This window comes from Spermophilus citellus (genome assembly GCF_964194105.1).
Source record: "Spermophilus citellus genome assembly, chromosome: 9".
Lineage (NCBI taxonomy): Eukaryota > Metazoa > Chordata > Mammalia > Rodentia > Sciuridae > Spermophilus > Spermophilus citellus.
In genome coordinates, this window is record NC_138191.1 from 87,101,250 (window position 1) to 87,120,219 (window position 18,970).

General features: G+C 40.4%; 1 protein-coding gene across 1 annotated transcript in view; it reads right to left on the reverse strand.

Moving 5' to 3' along the window:
- ROR1 (receptor tyrosine kinase like orphan receptor 1) overlaps window positions 1–18,970 on the reverse strand; it is a 394,480-nt gene that overhangs the window by 24,481 nt on the left and 351,029 nt on the right. The window contains exons 5-7 of the mRNA XM_081305681.1: window positions 9,907–10,034; window positions 6,901–7,218; window positions 5,098–5,343 (exon numbers count right to left, since the gene is read on the reverse strand). Coding sequence (XP_081161807.1) covers window positions 5,098–5,343; window positions 6,901–7,218; window positions 9,907–10,034 — 692 coding nt within the window. The remainder of the gene's footprint in view (window positions 1–5,097; window positions 5,344–6,900; window positions 7,219–9,906; window positions 10,035–18,970) is intronic.

Genomic DNA, 18,970 nt, shown 5'->3' on the forward strand with positions numbered 1-18,970 from the left:
TTAGGAGCAAAAATAATACTACTGCTAGTGGGTTTGGGTTGTTTAGTTGAGGGGAAACAGACAATGCTGGCAAGGTTACCGGAAAAACTGTGACCTCAAGGCTTGATCAAGTAAAATAAAGGGTCAAGTCTTGACTATGGAAACACCAAAACAAGCAGGATTCTGCCTCTCCATACAGATCAAGAAAGCAACAAAAGGGATCTCAATAACTTGGGGAGGAAAAAAGAATACAAGTCGTGCAAAATGGCAAGATCATTGCACAAGGAACTTCCAGAAACAATAATGTTCCCACAGATTAGCCCACAAAGCTGGGTAGAGAAGCATTGGTAAGGGCCTCAGTGAAATGATGACCCCGAGAGGAGCACGTAGATGCCAGTTTTGGGGAAAAAATCAGCAAAATATTTCTTTTTCAATTTAGTTTCTACCCAACCCATGACACTTGGCTTCAGAGGTGACCGATGACTGCACATGGAAGGCGCAGGCCAGATCTCCAAGATGATGGCTACCTTTGAGTATTGGAGATCTGGGATAGCCAGGAAGTGGCCGGGAAAAAGGGAAACACCATGAGACCTGAGTGGAGTTGCTGGAGGAGCTAGACCATATCAAAGCTGAGTCTAAATGAGGCATGCTGGATTCTTCAGAAATGTCTTTGAAGCTGAGCGTTCTATTTCTATATCTCTGCATATGTGAATAAGAAAATCAATGGACAATATTCCAGAGAATTCATAATAATCAAAGGAAAATGATAAAGGAATATTTATTCATCTGAAATAGTCTAGAATTTGTTCTAGAAGCAGTTACAGTGTGGCAGACAGAGGGAGGGATCTGGGACAGGGTTGTGTGGATCTGGTTTGATTCTTGGCCTTGGTAAAAATAACATGCCTCAACTTCTGCATCAGTAAGGTGGAGATGATCCCTTTGATCTTGTGGTTATTGTGAGGATTAATTAGTTCAATACATTTTATTATGCATCAGCTAAGTCTTGGGCCAGATCTAATAGAGAGAACTAAGCATAATGTTCAATAAGCACTGTCACCATTAAAATGCAGAGCACAAAGCACTGGGAACTGGATGACAATACTTAGTGCAATCTAGCCCCTTTCTTCATTAAATTCTCCACTAGACTTAAGCTGCCTGAGGGTCTGGTCTGATCTATCTTGCTGGAAAATTCTGAAGCACAGTAAACCTCAACATATACTGGTTTAGTGACTGACTGAATTGTAATACTCTACCATTGTAATTATCAGATGCCTGGCACATGAAAGAAAAGAGGGAGGGTGAGAGGTCAAGTCTTTCTCAAACTATCATCCGTTTTGTCCTTTCTTTTCATGTCCTCTAGGCACTTTCTGGGCATAGACACACAATCCTCACCAAGCCAATTTCCAAAATTCACAGTGGCCACATTAAGTTGTCCTTCGTCTTGTGTTCTGTCCCAGAGTGAAAGTTCATGAATAAAACAATCTGCAGCAGACTGTTTATTCTAGAAAGTACAACCAATGTTCATATTTTCTATTTAATTAGGCCTATACTTTTTTTTAGCCTTACTTAGTTGAAATTCAAACAAAAAAGATGTCATTAGTGAAAATGAGAAACTCATGAAGATTCTGAAATCTCAACTTGGAAATGTAAATAACTAAGGAACATTCCCACAACAGTCCATCCCACTTGGGATGGCAGAAAAGGACTCATTTCAATCCTGTTCTACTAATTTACAACTCATTGTGAGATAAACAGTTATAGTTAATATTGGCTTATCTATCCGTCTGTGTGTTCCCACACAGAGTCATCTACATACATAAATCACATAGTTTAAAAGGCAGGCTGTAGGTTGTAGTGCTTGCTCCCTTTCCTTTTAGCCATGTGACCTTGGACAAGTTACTTAGCCTAAGTCTCAGTTTTCTTTCTTGGGCATTAAAAACAAACAAACAAGTAAAAAAAGAAACCTATCCATAAGTATATGGAATTACTTATTCATGACTGATTGCATTTAAAAAAAATCTTTTAGTGTAGTTTTTGGCCGGTTGTAACTATACAATAAATGGTAATAAGTGCTTAATATTGTTTTTCTATTGTCTATGATTGTATAGTATAGAAAAAGTTTCCTTGACCCTGGCATTATTGACATTTGGGGCTGAAGAATCTTTGTGTGGGCTCTTCTGGGTTTTGCAAGGTGCTTATCAGCATCCCTGGCCAGTAGCATCCTCTAGACCACTCTGTGGTGATAACGAACCTCCCGTGCAGAACAAAGAGTGGTGGTCTAAAGAGAGGAGACCTGGTTTCTATGAGGTAATTGGTGATCTTAGATGGGCCTCTCACCGCTCTGGGCCTTGGTTTACTCATGGTTAAGGGGGCCGGAAATTCCTACTTCATCTTTTATGGTTTTTGTGAGGATGAAATAAGAAAAAATCAAATGCTCTACAGAATTTATAAAAGTAGGATTCCATTATGATTATTTTGTCAGAGGTGGGCTACTGAGGGTCGCGATTATGAGAAATCTTGTCTCCGTCTGCAGTCGACACTGACCTGCTCTCTTCTGGAACTTTCACACTAGGGAGCCACTGGTCTCCCAGCAACTTCTTATTGATCACATAAGGATGCCCTGTTTCTTTAATGCATGTGTTTGTGGCTTGAGTTGAAGAACTCAAGAGGAACTGTTTTCTTTCAAAATAAAATGAAAGTTGTGTGTGTGTGTGTGTGTGTGTGTGTGTGTGTGTGTGTGTGTGTTTTAATACTAAGTGGTAAAAACTGCCTTGTTATCTCTGGGTTAACTTTCATCTAAATTTATCATTCATGTGACTAGAATTAACCAGTCATCAGAATTTTAACTGTGTCCTCTGCAGGTTAATATTCAGAAAGAATTCTGAGTTTCCAATATCACTGTCCTGATTAATACTGTGATCATTTACTGATAATCATTTATGATGAATTTCTTCAGCAGTAAAGGAACCTTTTTTGATGTCATATCATATAAGGGAAACGGCATGGTGGAATCTGGAGGTTGAGCCTGTTGTTATCCTTGTATTTATTTTTGCATCTATAGCTTGAAATGAGAGCTAGGAGAGTGCCAAGTAGAAGAATATGAGCTTTGCATTTGCTCAGAGCTATGTGTCAGCAGATGAAAGTTCAGTGGTGGGTCCAATCCCACCAATGGCTGGACATCTGATTCAGACAAGTTCTTTAAAACTTGTGAACCTTAGTGGTACATATTAATAATACCCATCCCACAGCAAGGGTATGAGTTTTGAATGAAGAAAATCATGTTAGGTACCAAGCAACATGCAGGCATGTATTAAGTGTTCAGTAGATGTAAGTGATCTTTCTCTCTCTCTCCACAGTCAGAAAGAACTTTAAAGGATTTTTCTTCTTCTCTCAGAGCATGTGTTTGGTCTGATGGCTTCAGAAAGGCTATTGAGATGAAAATTAATACTTTTTTGGTATAATGTATAGTCTTGATTTTTTAATTTTTATTTTTAGCAATAGAACTTGAGACCTTGAATCAGATTGTCAACATATCTTCCAGTTTATGGGCAAATTTCTTCTCTATTTCTGATGACTATTAGCTGGAAATTAAGGATCAGAAGTGACCAATAGGGTTTACCCAGGTTAGAATGAACAATTCATTTCTCCCTTAAAGTAATTCATTTGGTCCAGCTCCCACTAAACTTCTGCAGTTTCCTCTCTCTCAGCAAAAGGCAAGCCAAGCCAACAGCTCTGGAGTCATTCTTGAACCCTTCCTCCTTTTGTACCATATCTGATCTACCAGTGATTCCTGTCATCTCCAATCTCAAAATGCATCCAGCCTCTGCCCCTTGCTTCTGCCTCCTCCATTCCTCCTCCTGCTCTCAAGGACACTGCATCTCTTCCCCCAGATTATCTCTGTAGCTTCCCATGATCTCCTCGCCTCTGCTCTCACCCTTCCTGCAGTCCAGTCTCAACTCAGTTTCCAAAGTAATCCTTTAAAAATGTTCCATGTGAGTTCTGTTCAGAATGCTCTAAGGCCTTCCCTACTTACTCAGGCTCACAGTCTCAGTGCTACAGTGGCTTCCAGGGCACTGCATGATTGGGTCCTATTACCTTTCAGACCTATCTTCTGCTCTCCTCCTTGCTCATTCTGCTCTATCCCCAGTGGCCCCTTACTTCTTCTTGGGTGTGCTAGGCCTACTCTCACTTTAGGGTCTCCACTTATCCCACCACCCAGATGAGTAAGTACTTGGCATATAGTAGACATTTGACAAATATCGTGGCACAAATGCCTTGAATAATGATCTAAAGACCCAGCTCCCCCTGGCTTATATTATCTGTGTGTCCCATAACTATTGCTTCTGGTTTGAGAGTTTTTGTTCTTAGTTTCCCAGCAGTGGCATCCTGGTTCGCCCATCATGCCTGGGAAGCCCACTCCCCGTATCAACAAGAAAGAGTGTCAGAAAGATGAATCCGTTCCAGAGCGTTCCAAACTCCAGGTCTCATCAACATTTTCATTCTCTTTCTTTTACCTTATAAACATTCTCTAAGTAATGGAACAAACTGACTCAGCAATTCCATTTTCTTTCTACGCACTTGTACACATCTTCTGCAGTATTAATGGACCAGACAGAGAACATGTTTATCCAGAGAGTGCCCTGGATGAGTGGGCAATGGTTGAAGACTCATCCTGGTTCATGGGTATGCTCTGTGACATACAGAAGACAGTTTTTCATCCGCACAGCTTCTGATATGACTGTTGTGCTAAAAAGGTCCACTTTAACATGGACCGTTATAGGTCACATCTTTTTCTACAGAGATGATTGTGATAAGCTGTCTCACCTGTGCCTCTGGAAAGCTGGGTCCCTGTTACATCTTCTAGTGCAATGGCTTCAGGTAGAAAAGCAGTTACTTCTTATAGTGTGATCTGGTACCTTACTATTATGTAGAAGTATTAAGATTTTTTTTTTGAAATATCAAGATTTATCTACACTAGAAACTGTCTGACATCAAGCAAACACTTTCAATCAAATTTGCGCCCCCCCCCCCCCATAGGATGCTTCTAAGTGAAGAGGGGATGGGGTGGGGATCTTTGAGAGGTGATCAAAGACATTAAGGGCAATGACTTGTATTTACCACAGGCTGGGATGTCACACAGGTCGGACTTAAAGTTTTCATCCAAGGTGAAGCACCAGGGCGCCTCCTTCTGATTCCCTGGGTTGCGGCAGTAGGAATGGCCTCCATTCAGCTCTGGGAAGCGGAGGGCAGTGAAGGTGTGCATGTGGGGGTACTGGGAATTCCACGGCTGGCACTGGCGTCCTGATTTGGTCACACTGACAGTCCCCCGGTAGTCTACACCTGTGTTGTTGTAGCACTTGTGATCTGAAAAACACAAAGAAAAGCCCAAACTGTTAAAAAGACACAGAGGCAAAGCTGGTTGGTGTTCCCCAGCCAGCAGTTTCTGGAGGGGAGAGCATCTGATTAACCTCATGGTCAGGGGCCACGTGGGGCAGTCTTCCTGCTGGCTGGGCTTGGACTCAGGGCCTGCCTTGCAGTTACATTCCTGGGAGGATTTAAAGCTTATGCTTCAGGAATAAAACCAGTCTTCTACAAGTATTTTTAATATTGAGCACAGAAGAAATCAGAACTAGGGTGGGACCTAGAGGTACAGAAGTAATTTCCTCGTGAATGGTTCAATGAAGGTTCAAGCCAAGCTTTTCCTAACATTCTAATTGATGGCCTTACAATGAATCATGTGATTAAAGAATCTAGCTGGTAATTCACAGAAAATGTGTACTAGTGCATTCTGGGTTGCTAGCTGGAGTTAGGGCTCTCTGTGTGGATGGAGTGAATACCCATGGGAAGTAGATACATTTAAGCAGCTCTCCCAGGTGACCATAGTGGCTAAAACTTAAAGAAAGCACTGTAGAATCTACTGAGTTGATATAAACTGGACTTTGGAAGGTTACTGACTATAGTTACAATATTGATATGAGCACTTCCTATGTACTAAGCACAGTTCTGAGCATTTTTGATCTATAATTTTTTAAGTAATAAAATAACATTAACTACTGAAAGGAAACTAAAAAATTACAAGTTTAATCTAGGTGAAAGGGACAGAAGAATAATCTTCCATTGGGTGGTGGTGAGAAGGTAGATGATGGAGGCCAACCTTCATACAGGTTATGTTAAATTGCAGTACAATATACATACCATAAAATTTACCATCAGTGCATTTGGTACCTTCACAATGTTGTGCAACTTCACTCTTACTAGGTTCCAGAACACTTCTGTGCATTACCAGTCACTCCCACTACTCCTAACCCCTGCCCCTGGCAGGTATGAATCTGCTTTGTATCTCTATAGATTTGTTTATTCTACATATTTCATATAAATGGAATCATACAGTAGTGTCAGGCTTCTATTATGTTTTCAAGCTCCATTCTGGTCGCAGCATATATCTGCATTTCATTCCTTTTTATGAATAAATAATATTTCATTATGTGGATATACCATGATTTATTTACCATTCTTCCACCGATGGACATTTAGGTTGTTTATGCCTTTTGGCTACTGTAAATAGTGCTATTATGAACATTCATATGAGAGTTTTTGTTTGAACATCTGTTTACAATTGTTCTGATCATATACTCAGGGGTGGAATGGTAATTCTATGTTTAGGTTATGGAGAAACTCTCTCCTATTCTTTTAAATGGTTGTTTTTATGCAGCTTGTTGAAGGTAACTCTATCTAGTCTACCATTGAATGCTGAGGCATGGTACTCAGACCACTAGAAGGTGATCTAATGACCAGTGTGAACAATTACTGTCCTGATGTGAATAATTACTGTAGGTCAAGGTCCATTTTCACTATGCCATTGGGTTGCTGGCCCTCAGGTCAGCACAGAAGTTCACACAGAAGGTTAGGGTTACCACTTACTTTTATTTATAGGATCTGCCATGGGAATTCCAATCCGAATACAGTTTGCAGCTTCTGGGCTCTCTGGCTGGGGAAGATCTTCACAGTTTGGCAGTTTTAGCCTCATCAGAATCATGGGATTCGACCTTGCAAAAATGTACTCTGTTTGACACAAGACATTTTCCAGGATTTCACATTCATCGCGACACAAGTCTCGGGGCTTTGGGACAGCTGAGGTTTCATCACAGTATGGGAAGGCGTAGTGGCACAGGGAAGGAATGGCAAACTGAGAGCACTTATCAGATAAGTGACTGGAGGTGCCAATCATGGTGAAGGCAGCTGAAAAACAAACACAATTATTAACTCCAGAGGCCAGGGTTTATCTCCTCCCGTTATCTAGTCAACAGATATCAAATACAAACACACGCAGGGAGGAATCTGCTGTGCTGAAACCCACAGGGCCGGGAGGAGGAGATTCATTTCAGATGTCAAAGCAGCTTACTTTCACTGGCTTGAAAAAATCATTTTGACTACAAAGTTAAAAAAAATATTAAATTACATATGTACTGTTTCCTAATAAAAATAATTAATTAGGTTAAAGTACAATACATTTTTCATTTTTTTACTACAAAGCAGTAGAACTTCATGTTTCATCTGGGATTTTTTTTTTTATTATTAGTTTTTCGATGCTTCTAAGACATTTGACAGCTCCAGGGCAGAACTTGCCTCAGGCAGTGGCTGAGCCTGAGCACAGCATCCAGTTCTGTGTCTTGCCAGATGGCAAGAGTTGCTGGACGAGTTTGGGTAACTTGCTTCATTTCTTTGTGGCTTGAATACTTTCTATTCCATTTTCTGAAAATGAGGCAACTCACTTGGAAGTTCTCAAAGAGCACAATCCAATTGTTCCAGTATGTATCATAGACTATTAGTGCTCCTCCAGCTTAACCTCATCCCCACGGGGCATCTAGATAAAAAGAGCAGCAGTCTGGAAGGGCAGTCCTGGGGGCTGTTGATGCCCGGTTTCTCAATGTGTTTTTCTTGGGACTTTAATCCTGTAGCTTATTAACAGTGTTTGAGAAACTATGCTTACACAGCCAAACAGATTTGGAAAATGCTAGGGGGTTAAACAAAGTTATATGGAGGGGGGGAAATCAATAATACGTTCCAGGAAGCTGATGGCTACTGAACAATTATTATAAATAGGTCACTGAATATTTACATCAGAATCTCCCTTTATTTGTGTGAATTCTTGGTAAAAGTTGTGTTAACATGTTCTTTTTTTTTTTTTTTTTTTTTTAGGTTGAAATGTGCCTTCAATAGCTCCTTCCTATCAATCCTACATCTGCTCTTTGAAATTTCAGAGTTTTCTTCCTCCTGAAAACTTGAGGGCTTCCAAAAAATGGCAAGTCCATCTTTCCATAGTTGGTTCTCCTAGTTAAATAGCTCCCCCCAGCCTCCTCCCTGTTCTTTCAAATTCCTTCAAGATCATACTTTCTGAACCTTTTGTTGTTCTATGTTCCCGCCTTGGAATGTTTTGTTTCTGGTACTGACAACTAAACCCACAGCCTGGCACATTCTAGGTAGGTGCTGTGCCACTGAGCAACATCCTTAGCACTTTTAATTTTGAGACAAGGTCTTTCCGAGTTCACAAAGCTGGCCTCAAACTTGGGATCCTCCTGCCTCAGTCTCTCCAGTTGCTGGGGATTATAGGTGTGCACCACCATGCCTGAATTTGAGTTTATTCTTACCTCTTTCTCACTCGCACACTTTTTCAGTGTATTATGCAAATTAATGTGTTTCACTGTGGCATTTCCATACATGCATACATACATAGTGCATTGGTTGTGTCTACCTTCCTTCTATTCTCTCTATCCTTCCCTGTTCTTGCCTTCCTTAAATCTGGACAAACTGTAATAGTCAGATTTGAATTTCAGAAAAATATGGAGGATGTAATTATGTTAAACATTATCTGAAATTCAGACATAACTGGAGAAACGTTTTTGTATTTGCTAAATCTGTCAGTCTTACTAGAATTTCATGAAGGCAATTTCATTGGACTGAAAAGGGCATGTGGCACAGAAGCATAATGACCACACTCATGAAAAGGACATGAGGCCATGGTAGCCACAAGAATTAGGGTGGAAATGGTCTAAGATGCACTACACCAGCCACACTCACGAGAAAGGGCCACACTCTTAGCTTTCCATCAAAAGAAAATGAAGACAATTAAATTTCAGTGAAGAAAAATGATGAGTAAAATATTGAAAGCTATAGCAGGAAGGCACCTAAGGTTAATCACTCATTTCATATAGGAAGAAAGGATTTTCTTTTTTTCTGATTTTCCATATTATTAATTGGTGCATTATAGGTGCACATAATGGTGGGATTTATTGCTACATATCAGTACATGCACACACTATAACAATATATTGTGGCCAGTGTCATTCCCCAGCGGTTTCCCTTTCCCTCTACTCCTCCCTCCCCTAGTCCCTTTTTTCACTCTACTGATCTCCCTTCAATTCTCATGAGATTCCCCCACCTTTCTCTTCCTTTTTCCAGAAGAAATTATTTTTGTGGACAAGAAGTAATTTCCCCCAAGTCGCTGTAATGACAGCTCTGGGATTCATGTCCAGAGTTCTAGACTCTAATTTCATTCTCTTTCAATGTATATCATGTTGCTTCCCAACAGTAAGCTCTGTGAGGGCAGAAACACCCAGCCTGTTTACACCATCACATCCCCAAGTCTGAATCCAGCTCCTGGCATACTGAAAGCACTCAGTAATATTTATTGAGTGTTGGAATGAATGTGAGATTTCTTAAATCTTCCTTTTCCTCTAAGAGTGATCTTTAATAAATTATTTTAATGTAAATTCCAGAGCACAGAGATCATGTCTCATGATTCTTTATGGCCTTGCTCCCAGCCCTCATGCCTAGCCTACTCCTTTGTCAAGAGAGAAGCTCAATGAAATTGTTGGTGAGAAAAATAGTTATTCAAGGGATAAATATAACTTTATTGTTGTTACCTACCTGTGATCTGATTTTCTATTTCCCCTTGCATATGCAAAGACTCCATATAGACAGTGCGGTTGCCAATAAATCGTGCACATGCAATCCCTCTGTATGGCTGACAGAATCCATCTTCTTCATACTCATCTCTAAAAACAAAGCATAGTGGTTATCTAATGTACCGGTTAGTCAGCACTCACTGTGCAATGCCCATAAGTGCCACTAGGGGGCACATTTGGGCATAGTATCCCAAAGACAGCTAAAGAATCAAGCTTTTGCTCAGTTCTCAAAACATCACTTAAAACATCTGTTAGTCACGTTGGTCAAGTTTCCTACACCCCCAGAAAATCATCCTGAAGCACAAAATCGTCCTTAAATATGGGAGAAAACGCTTTTATTTTCGCAGCTGGTGGTGGGCTGGAAGATGATGTAGTTGTAAGAGTAAAGAGGAAATGAGTTGGAAATCTGGGCACATGTTCTACAGTTTTTTGTTTTTTAAGCACAGATTATTTCTGCTTCATTTGTTACAATGGCGTGGGTGTATTAGCCACAAGATCCACTCCAACTGACATGTCAATTAGGGGGATCCACAGGGTAAGGAGCTGGGTGCAGCTAGAAGGAACCAGAGTGTAGCCTGGATAGGTGGCTTCTTACTGCTTGAGACCTGTCATCTCTGCTATGCAGAAAGACAGCCACGCAAAGCCACACACCTGAAAATTTGAGTTGAGTCACTAAATCTCCAGGAATCTGGAGAAAATGTCATTGGAAGTCTTGCCTTAATGTTACCCTAAAATTTTTTAAAAAACTAGTCTTACTAAAATTTTGCTACCTCAAAATAATAAGTAAAAGAAGAAAGTAGATTTCATCTTGAAGACAAAGGGATACCAGTTAATTATTAGAAGTGTGGCAAGTGATGAGAATGGAGATCAGGATCTTCGATGTTAGTTTTAATATAAAAGGTCAGAGGCTATACCTTCCCTAAAATGGTCTCAAGACAAAATACAGGACATCCACCTGTTTCTCAAAGGAAGATCATAGCTATGTCAAAAGCTGCCTGCCACATTTGTAGGTTGACCTCTACCCCGGATGCTTCTTTTCTGCTCACCTGGCTGCTGTCAATACATCTCCACGAAATATCATTTCCCTCTTGGGTTTCTTCTAAGTTAAAAGCCAGGAAAACAATATTTCCTTTCTGGGTTTAATGTGTGGGCATCCTTAGGTAAGTCCTCCTTGCCCTCTGAGCCATGTTTTTCTTATCTATAAGATGGGGATGACAATTGATCTCTCTAGCCTCCAAGTATAAGTCATAACAATCCCATCAAATAGGGAAAAGACCTTTTAAATGGCAGAGATGACATTGATTATTATTAAAGTATTTACAAGACTCAAAGAGGAATTTTATTTAAAAGACATTTACTAAGCTCCTATCCTGCAACACAGACTGTGGTCAGGGCTTTGGTGCAGGACTTCCCCACTTGTGTCAGGGGGTGAGGGTCAGTACAGGAGTCTAGGAAGCCCACAATACAGCAGCAAACCAGGAAAAAAAATCTGATAGACAGTTATATTAATCAGTTTTCTATTTCCCACTCTACACCAGTCAGTTTGAAGGTGGGGGTAGGGTAAGTATCTTTAGTTGAGTCTCAAAAATAGCCTGTATTACAAAGCTCTTAAAATCTTAACCTTTAAGTACACATACAAACGAATATATTATATACCTGACATAAAGACATTGAAATTTTAATGTTGTGCAACCCTTCAAGCACTCCATATGTTTACTTTCATAAATCCTAGAGTAATGTTGAAGCCTTTTTGGCTTAAATTTTACTTGGGTTGTAAAATTAACCCAACTTTTATTGGGTAACTAATACCATAAACCTATGGGGAGAAGGAAGGTTTTCGATGACCTAGCCTTGGATGCTGTAAACCTAAGTAGAGACCAGAATCCACCCCCACACCACCCCTGCTATTAGAGACTATGCTTTTCTATCCCTCAGCATTAGCAGATCCCTGGATGTTGAAGGTGTCATTATGAGAACACTTCGTCCTCCCCTACTTAAACTCTGAAGGCCTCAATTTATATCTCTTGGGAGGACAAAACCCTGGAATTACCCCCAGATATAAATCCCCAACCTACTGGGAGTTCCCATATTTTATGTATGAAGCTTAGGCTAAACTTCTTACCACCTTTCCAGTTCAAGCCTCTTAAAAAGACTCTTTGAAAAAAAAAAAAAATATATATATATATATTCCCTCCCCCCCAAAAATAAAATGGAATGCAATTTCTTAGCTGCCCATTTCTTATCAAGGGGTTACAGCTGCTGGTGTATTGATTTTTTTTTTTTTACTTTGCTTAGAATTCCCGCTATTCTGACCAATTTCCTGGGAACAGATATTTTCAAAAACCAAAAAGCAAACCAGTATGTAACGTCATCTGCTGGTGAGCAGTTCTCAGCCCTGGCTGCTTGTAAGAATCTCTTGAGGCAGCTTTCAAAAATACCAGTGCTCAGGCCCCGCCTTGGACCTATTAAATCATACTCTCTGGGGGCAAGGCTTAGGAATTCATGCTTAAAAAAAAAAAAAAAAAAAAAAAAAACCTTTCCAGGTGATTTGAACGTGGTTAAGAACCACAGCACTAAAAAAGTAAACTCCTATTAAGCATCTGCTCCTCTGTGCTGCATGCGGTGTGAGGTGATTTCTTCATAGCATCTTTATTTCACAGGAGGAAACACTATGGTTCAGAGAAGTTAAGTAGCTTGAAATTCACAAAGCCTGGAAGTGGTGGAGCTAGGATTTAAAGGGAAAAATTCAAAGCTCAGGCCATGTTGCTGGACCTGTAACTGTGTTCAGTTTTCCAAGACTGTTCTCCATCAGAAACAACTTGACTGTAAGTAAGAGACTTTCTGATGAGTCTTTATCCTGTACCAAGCACTGCTGAGTTCCATATATTTATAAAATAGTTTGTAAGTCATCTCATATTGACTGGAGTCTTCTAAAGAAGGTGCAGTGTAATTATTCCTATTTTACAGATGAGAAAACTAAGGGCCAGAAAGCGTGAAGAACTTGTCCAAAGTTGCACAGCAAGCAGAAGAGCTAGATTTGTCCTAATGGAGTGCTTGTAACCATACTGTATATATATATTTTTTCCCCAAATGGTTTGGTTATGGAAGTTCCTGCACTTCTTACAGGGGCTTTCTGCTGTGGAGTTGCTTTAGTGTATACTGAGTGGCAAAAAGATTTTCTTTTAAACACAGTCACAATCACCTTTCATTCCTTCCAATTTTCCCTGCTGGCTTTGGCTGGGGGAGAACAAATCCTCCCCAGCATTAATCAGCTTTATGCTTTTTTCCAGCTCACACTTCTTTCATCACTGATGTCTTCCTTGCCTCACTCCATGCTCTGCAAATTGGAAACATGAAGCCGCAAGGCAGCTGAAGGGCAAGGGCACTTGCAGTTATCGTGTCCAAGGCCACGTTCTGCGGAGGAGGAAAGTGCATGGTGAAAAGGCAGATGGAACCTGGCTGCTCTTTGCCATGGTCAGCATGAGCATGCGCCAGATACCTCCCTGGATGTAGAGGTGCAGAGGGTGTTTTGCGGGAACTTAGGTTTCTCATAGAGGTAATTTAGTTACCATGTTGCCAGCCTCTGTAGCCTTCCCAGTTTGCTGTCATGGAATTGGGAAAGACAGAAAAGTTTTGCCCGCCACTTCCAGGGTCTCATTCCCTAGGGCAAAGAATTTATAAAGGATGATGAGACTTTGCAAGAGTGCAGGTGGCACCTTGGGGCAGCAGTGGGAGTATCTATCCATTAAGCTCTGAAGAGCCAGGAAAAGCAACACTGTTCTATGGAGACTGCATCTCATACCTGTTTCCAGCCTCGTTCCCTGTCAGGTGCAGTGAACCTGATAATACTAGCCACACTAAGGATCTTGCAAGTCTCAAAATAAAAAATGCACTTTGATGCTCCTGTGGCTCAGCTTGCACTCTTTCTGAGGCCTGAATGCCTTCCACCCTCTTTTCATCTGTGAATGTCCTTCTCGTTTTTAGGATCCAGATGCTCCCAACTCCCCCCCAACTCTCAGCACCCTGGTCAAACCATTCTATGGAGTACTAATTTTATATTACACCCTTCTGTTTATTGCTCACTCACAAATCAACCTAATTGAGATTGTGGTGACTGTCCTAGGCTAGCCCACTGTATGGACCATTCTCCATACCAGAAACATCCTCCTTACTGGGAATCATTTTCTTTCTCAGAAGAATAATGAAGGGAATGGGCAGATCTAATAGATTTAATTAGCAGAATGGATGATTGCTAATGAATTTGGCCCTAAAATTCCCCATTTTGGGGAAATAAGACAGTTAAAATGAATACTTATGTGTGGGAAGAGAATGGATGTAGAGGTGTTTTGCTAACCATAAAACCTAACTGAAACCAAAGGATGGAAAACAGGTACTCAATTAGCTTCGACACAAAAACATTCACAGCAGCTCAATTCACAGTAACTGAAAGGTGAAAGCAACTAAAATTTTCATTAACAGATGAATGGATCAACAAAATATGGTTGATACACAGGGTAGACTACTATTCAGCCATAAAAAAGTAAAAAAGTACTGAAACATGCTACAGTATGGAAGAACCTCCAAATCATTATGCTGCTGGGTATGGCGGTGTATGCCTCTCATTGCAGTGACTTGGGAGACTGAGGCAGGAGGATTGCAGTTCAAAGCTAGACTGGACAACTTAGTGAGACCCTGTCTTAAAATAAAAATAAAAAGGTTTGGATGTAGTGCAGGGTACAGTGTCCCTGGTTCAATCCCTAGTACTGAAAAAAAAATATGCTAAATTACATAAGCTGAACACACACACAAAATAAAAACGCACATATTGCATGATTCCCTTTATATGAACTATTCAGAATAGGTAATTCACAGAGACAGAAAGGTTGATGGTTGCCAGGGGTATGAAGGCAGGAATGGGAAGTAACTGCCTAATGAGAGAGGCAGTGTATGTGCCACACTGTGAATGTGCTAATTATACTGAATTGGTCACTTTAAAATGGTTAATTTTATGTTTCGTAAATTTTGCCTTAATTTAAAAATATCTCATTTGTACAAGAGGGCCAAGGTGGAGGTCCAGGGAGAGGCCAGTGGCTAGGATTCCAAGTCTTTGAGGTGAGGAGGGGTTTTGGTATCCTTGTGGGTGACTGTCACAGATTCATCTGACGGAAGTGTGGGCAATTTACAGAGCATCTGCAGTACGGTACCTTTGTCCTGATTCTCACGGCTCTTGGAGTGGACTGGCAGGGAAAGTGAGCTCCATAAGCCCACAGCATGGCAACCTCATGGGGAGGTCTGCAGGGAACAAAGTCATCCAGCACCTCTGAAGTTACCCACTCAGCCCTCCTCTAGGCCCCATTATGAGCCACGGGAGATGAAATCATATCAGGACCACAGAGCCAACACCCAAGCCACCATGCAGCGGTGGGAGTTTCCATCCAGGAGGAGATGGTGTCCCTAGGTATGCTCCAGTGAGCCATCTAGCAAAGGTGGGTTATTTCTTCTCTATGTGGTTAGCCTTTTCTCTTTTCCCGAGTAAAAACAACTTCCCAGTCCCTTCCCAAAAGACCATCATGGCCAAATATGGATGGAAAGTATCCCTTTTTAAAATGTGTAAATTGGGCAACCTATTGGCAAGATTGGTTAAAAACAAAACCACATACTAGCTTTAGATATTCCAGGCTCGGTGTGAAGTTTCCCAGACACCCTTAGGTGATGCGGTCAGATCACTTAAAGGTGAAAATTAGGTATAACAAAAGCAAAACCAAAATACAACAAAAACTTCCCACATAGTAAAGGAAATAATCAACAGAGAGAAAAGATAACCTGTAGAATGGGAAAAAGATATTTGTAAATTATTCATCCAACAAGGGGTTAATACCAGAATATATATATATATATATATATATATATATATTTAAACTAACTCCACAGCAAAAACAAAACAAAACATATAAACAAACAAAACAAAATAATCTGATTTTTAAAATGGGTATGTGATCTGAATAGATATATTATAAAAAAAATATACACACACACACAAATGGGTATCAAATATATGAAAAAAATCCTCGTCTTCACTCATCATCAAGGATTTGGTATTCTGTCCTTTGTGGCAACAATGAATGGAAGTGAATAATGTAATATTATATAAAATAAGTCAAGTATATGACATGTTCTCACCCATATGTGGAGCGAAATGAATTGATCTAATGGAAGTAGAGAGTAGAATGGTGGCTACCAGAAGCTAGAAAGGGTAATGATTGGGTAAAACAATAAAGTGAGATAGGAAGAATCAGTTCTAGGGTTCCATATATAGAGCACAGTACGGTGAAAATAGTTTAAAAGTTTACTGTGTAATTCAAAATAACTAGGGGAAATGATTGTGAATGTTCCCAACACAAAGAAACAATAGAGATATGTTAATAAGCCCAATTTGATCATCACACATTGTATACATGTATCAAAATAACACTGTATATATCAATAAATATGAACAATTGATATGTATCAATTAAAAGAATTTTAAAAGGGGACTTTATAGTAAAATTAAGGATCCGAGTAAAGGTCACAGAATTAGTCCAATGCAGATAGATCAGAGACAAGAAGACTTTAAGAACAGGTTATAATTAGATATTGCCTCAAAAGTTATCACCTATCCAAAAATATCTCCTTCTTTTTCCCAAGAGGATTTTGAGCCTGGAAATATCCTTAGTTAACTGCTAACCAGGACGAGGTGACGTAATTTGAATCATATGGGCTTTAGCTACGCACATCTTGGAATGAGGCCTTTTGGTGAAAAGGCATCTGCACAGGTACAGGCAGACACGTGAAATGAGCTAGTCCGAATAAAGAACATGCTGGAAAGGGAGCTGTCAAGTGCACCAAAAGCAGACTTTGCCTCCGGCTGACTGTGGTCAAGAGATTACAGGCGAAATACGTGATCCCAAAGTGATCTCACAAACTGTTTTCTAAAGACCAGTTTGAAAGTGGGCATCAAAGAAGGTAATGTGCTAACATATTTGACCTTTTGGGTCAATTTTCAAAGGGAGCCAATCAAGGTATGCCCCCAGAGGGTGGATGACACAGGGAGAAGACTCCAATCTGTCAGGTCGGGAACTCAGCTAGCTCTGACATCCCGCTGTCTGGTGTTGAAATGCCTTTGTAAGCACAGGCAATTTTGAGGTGACTGTGTCCAATATCATGTGAGGTTCCCACAACTGGGCACTGACAACTGTGAACATTTATTCCCTTGCTCTGTCTCACACCACTTTTTTGCTTTAAAAAAAATTAAATCAAATTTCAAGGTTTCCCCCCTCTCTCTTGGCCATGAACCATTTAAACAAACAGATGAATAATGTCTGTCATAGTTTCCAGAACAACACATAATAGTTACTTGTGTTCAACTCAGAAATGGGAAGACATTGGCTTTGCTTCATGGTGATGTTTGGGAACACAAGGGTTGCACTGCTCTTGGAAAAAGAGAAGAATTACCAGGCTTGTATCTCACAAATGTAATTTAAAGGACAATGATACATGTAATGTATTTTATTCCTAATAAACAATATATTTGAAATGATAGGACTGCACTAGTGCAGTGCTTATAAGATTAAAAAAGATCGTTAATAAAAAGAATGAGTGATTTTTGTCATCTTCAGTTTACTGAAGTTTTCATGGTAGGGTGGCCTTGTACCTTCTAAAAATGCCTTGGATGTTTTTATGTTTTCCTGCTGTCAAAGGCCTACATTGCCCCTAAGGTTAGGCTGAAGCTGGGAATGCATAGGTGACAGTTGGAGCCCTCAAGTTCAGGGCCCTTGAGTTCTCATTAGAAATCCTACGGATGTGCTTTGGCAGCTCTCCAAATACCAGGTATTCGAACTGCTCCCCCCAACTTGCCCACTGAGAATAATGGGACTCTGGAATAATATGGAATTTACACATACCAGTGTGGGCAGATTTTCTACCACAAATGTTGCTAGGATTGCTTCCCCCAACTGCCTATTTTCCTTGTATGCTTTTGGCCATGTATTAAAAAAAAAAAAGAAAAAGAAAAAAGAGGTTTGTGGAAAGAGTGGTAAGTGGAATTTAGGGATGTTTTAGGAGGATTTAATTTCATTTTACTACTCAGAAGTGAGGTGAAACCCAATCCCCAATTCTTGCTTTTCTGTTTCATCTCAGTCAGCTTTGTCTCTTACCCCTGCTCTCACAAGACAACTGGCTTCCATGCAAGGATGGTGGGTAGAATTCCACCCCAATCCCCAGGCCCCAAAGGGCAATGCAGAGGTGCCCACGTGAAACAGAATCTTATAATATTTAAAAAATTATAAAAGTAGAAATTCACACTAAAATAAGGATTAATTTGTGATGCACCAAATGAGATTAAGCAGACAAGGAATATCTATTAAATAAGGGGTCTCTGGGACACTTGTGAAACCCAGCGAGCTCTTTAGGAGAAATGAGGAATAGGGGTGGGTTATGGAGGGCTTTAACTGGAGTGGGAAAGTGCAGGCAGAGGGAGGGGAGGGCTTCTACACTTGGCCTCCAGATACCAACAGGCTACAGGCTAGTGTGGAGGAGAAATTTAATCTCTATCCCCCATTTTCATCCCCTGCCCCCTTTCCATCCCTTCTTCTCTTTAGCCCAGATGTGTCTTGAAGCACTGTGCTGAGAATCAAAGAGGGGGCAACTACTTGAGACTAAAAAGGCTTCTGAGGAGGTGACTGCTTAAAAAAGGAATAATTCAACAGGTCATGGATTAAACAGTATGCTGGCCAAGGCAGGTGGAGTCAGAGGCAGGAGCGAGGTTTAATAGAAGTAATGGTAAGAGGGCAGGGGTTGTCCAAGACAGGCCCAAGGACAGGGTCTTCACTTGGGCTGGGGAGATAGAGAGGCTCAACTTTCCATTCGTTTTCTTTCTTTCTTCCTTCTTTCTTTCTTTCACAAAACTTACATTTAGATTCCTATAATTTTTTAAACATAGTCTTATTTTAAACTTGCTACCTCAAAATCATAGTCACAAAAGGGAAGGG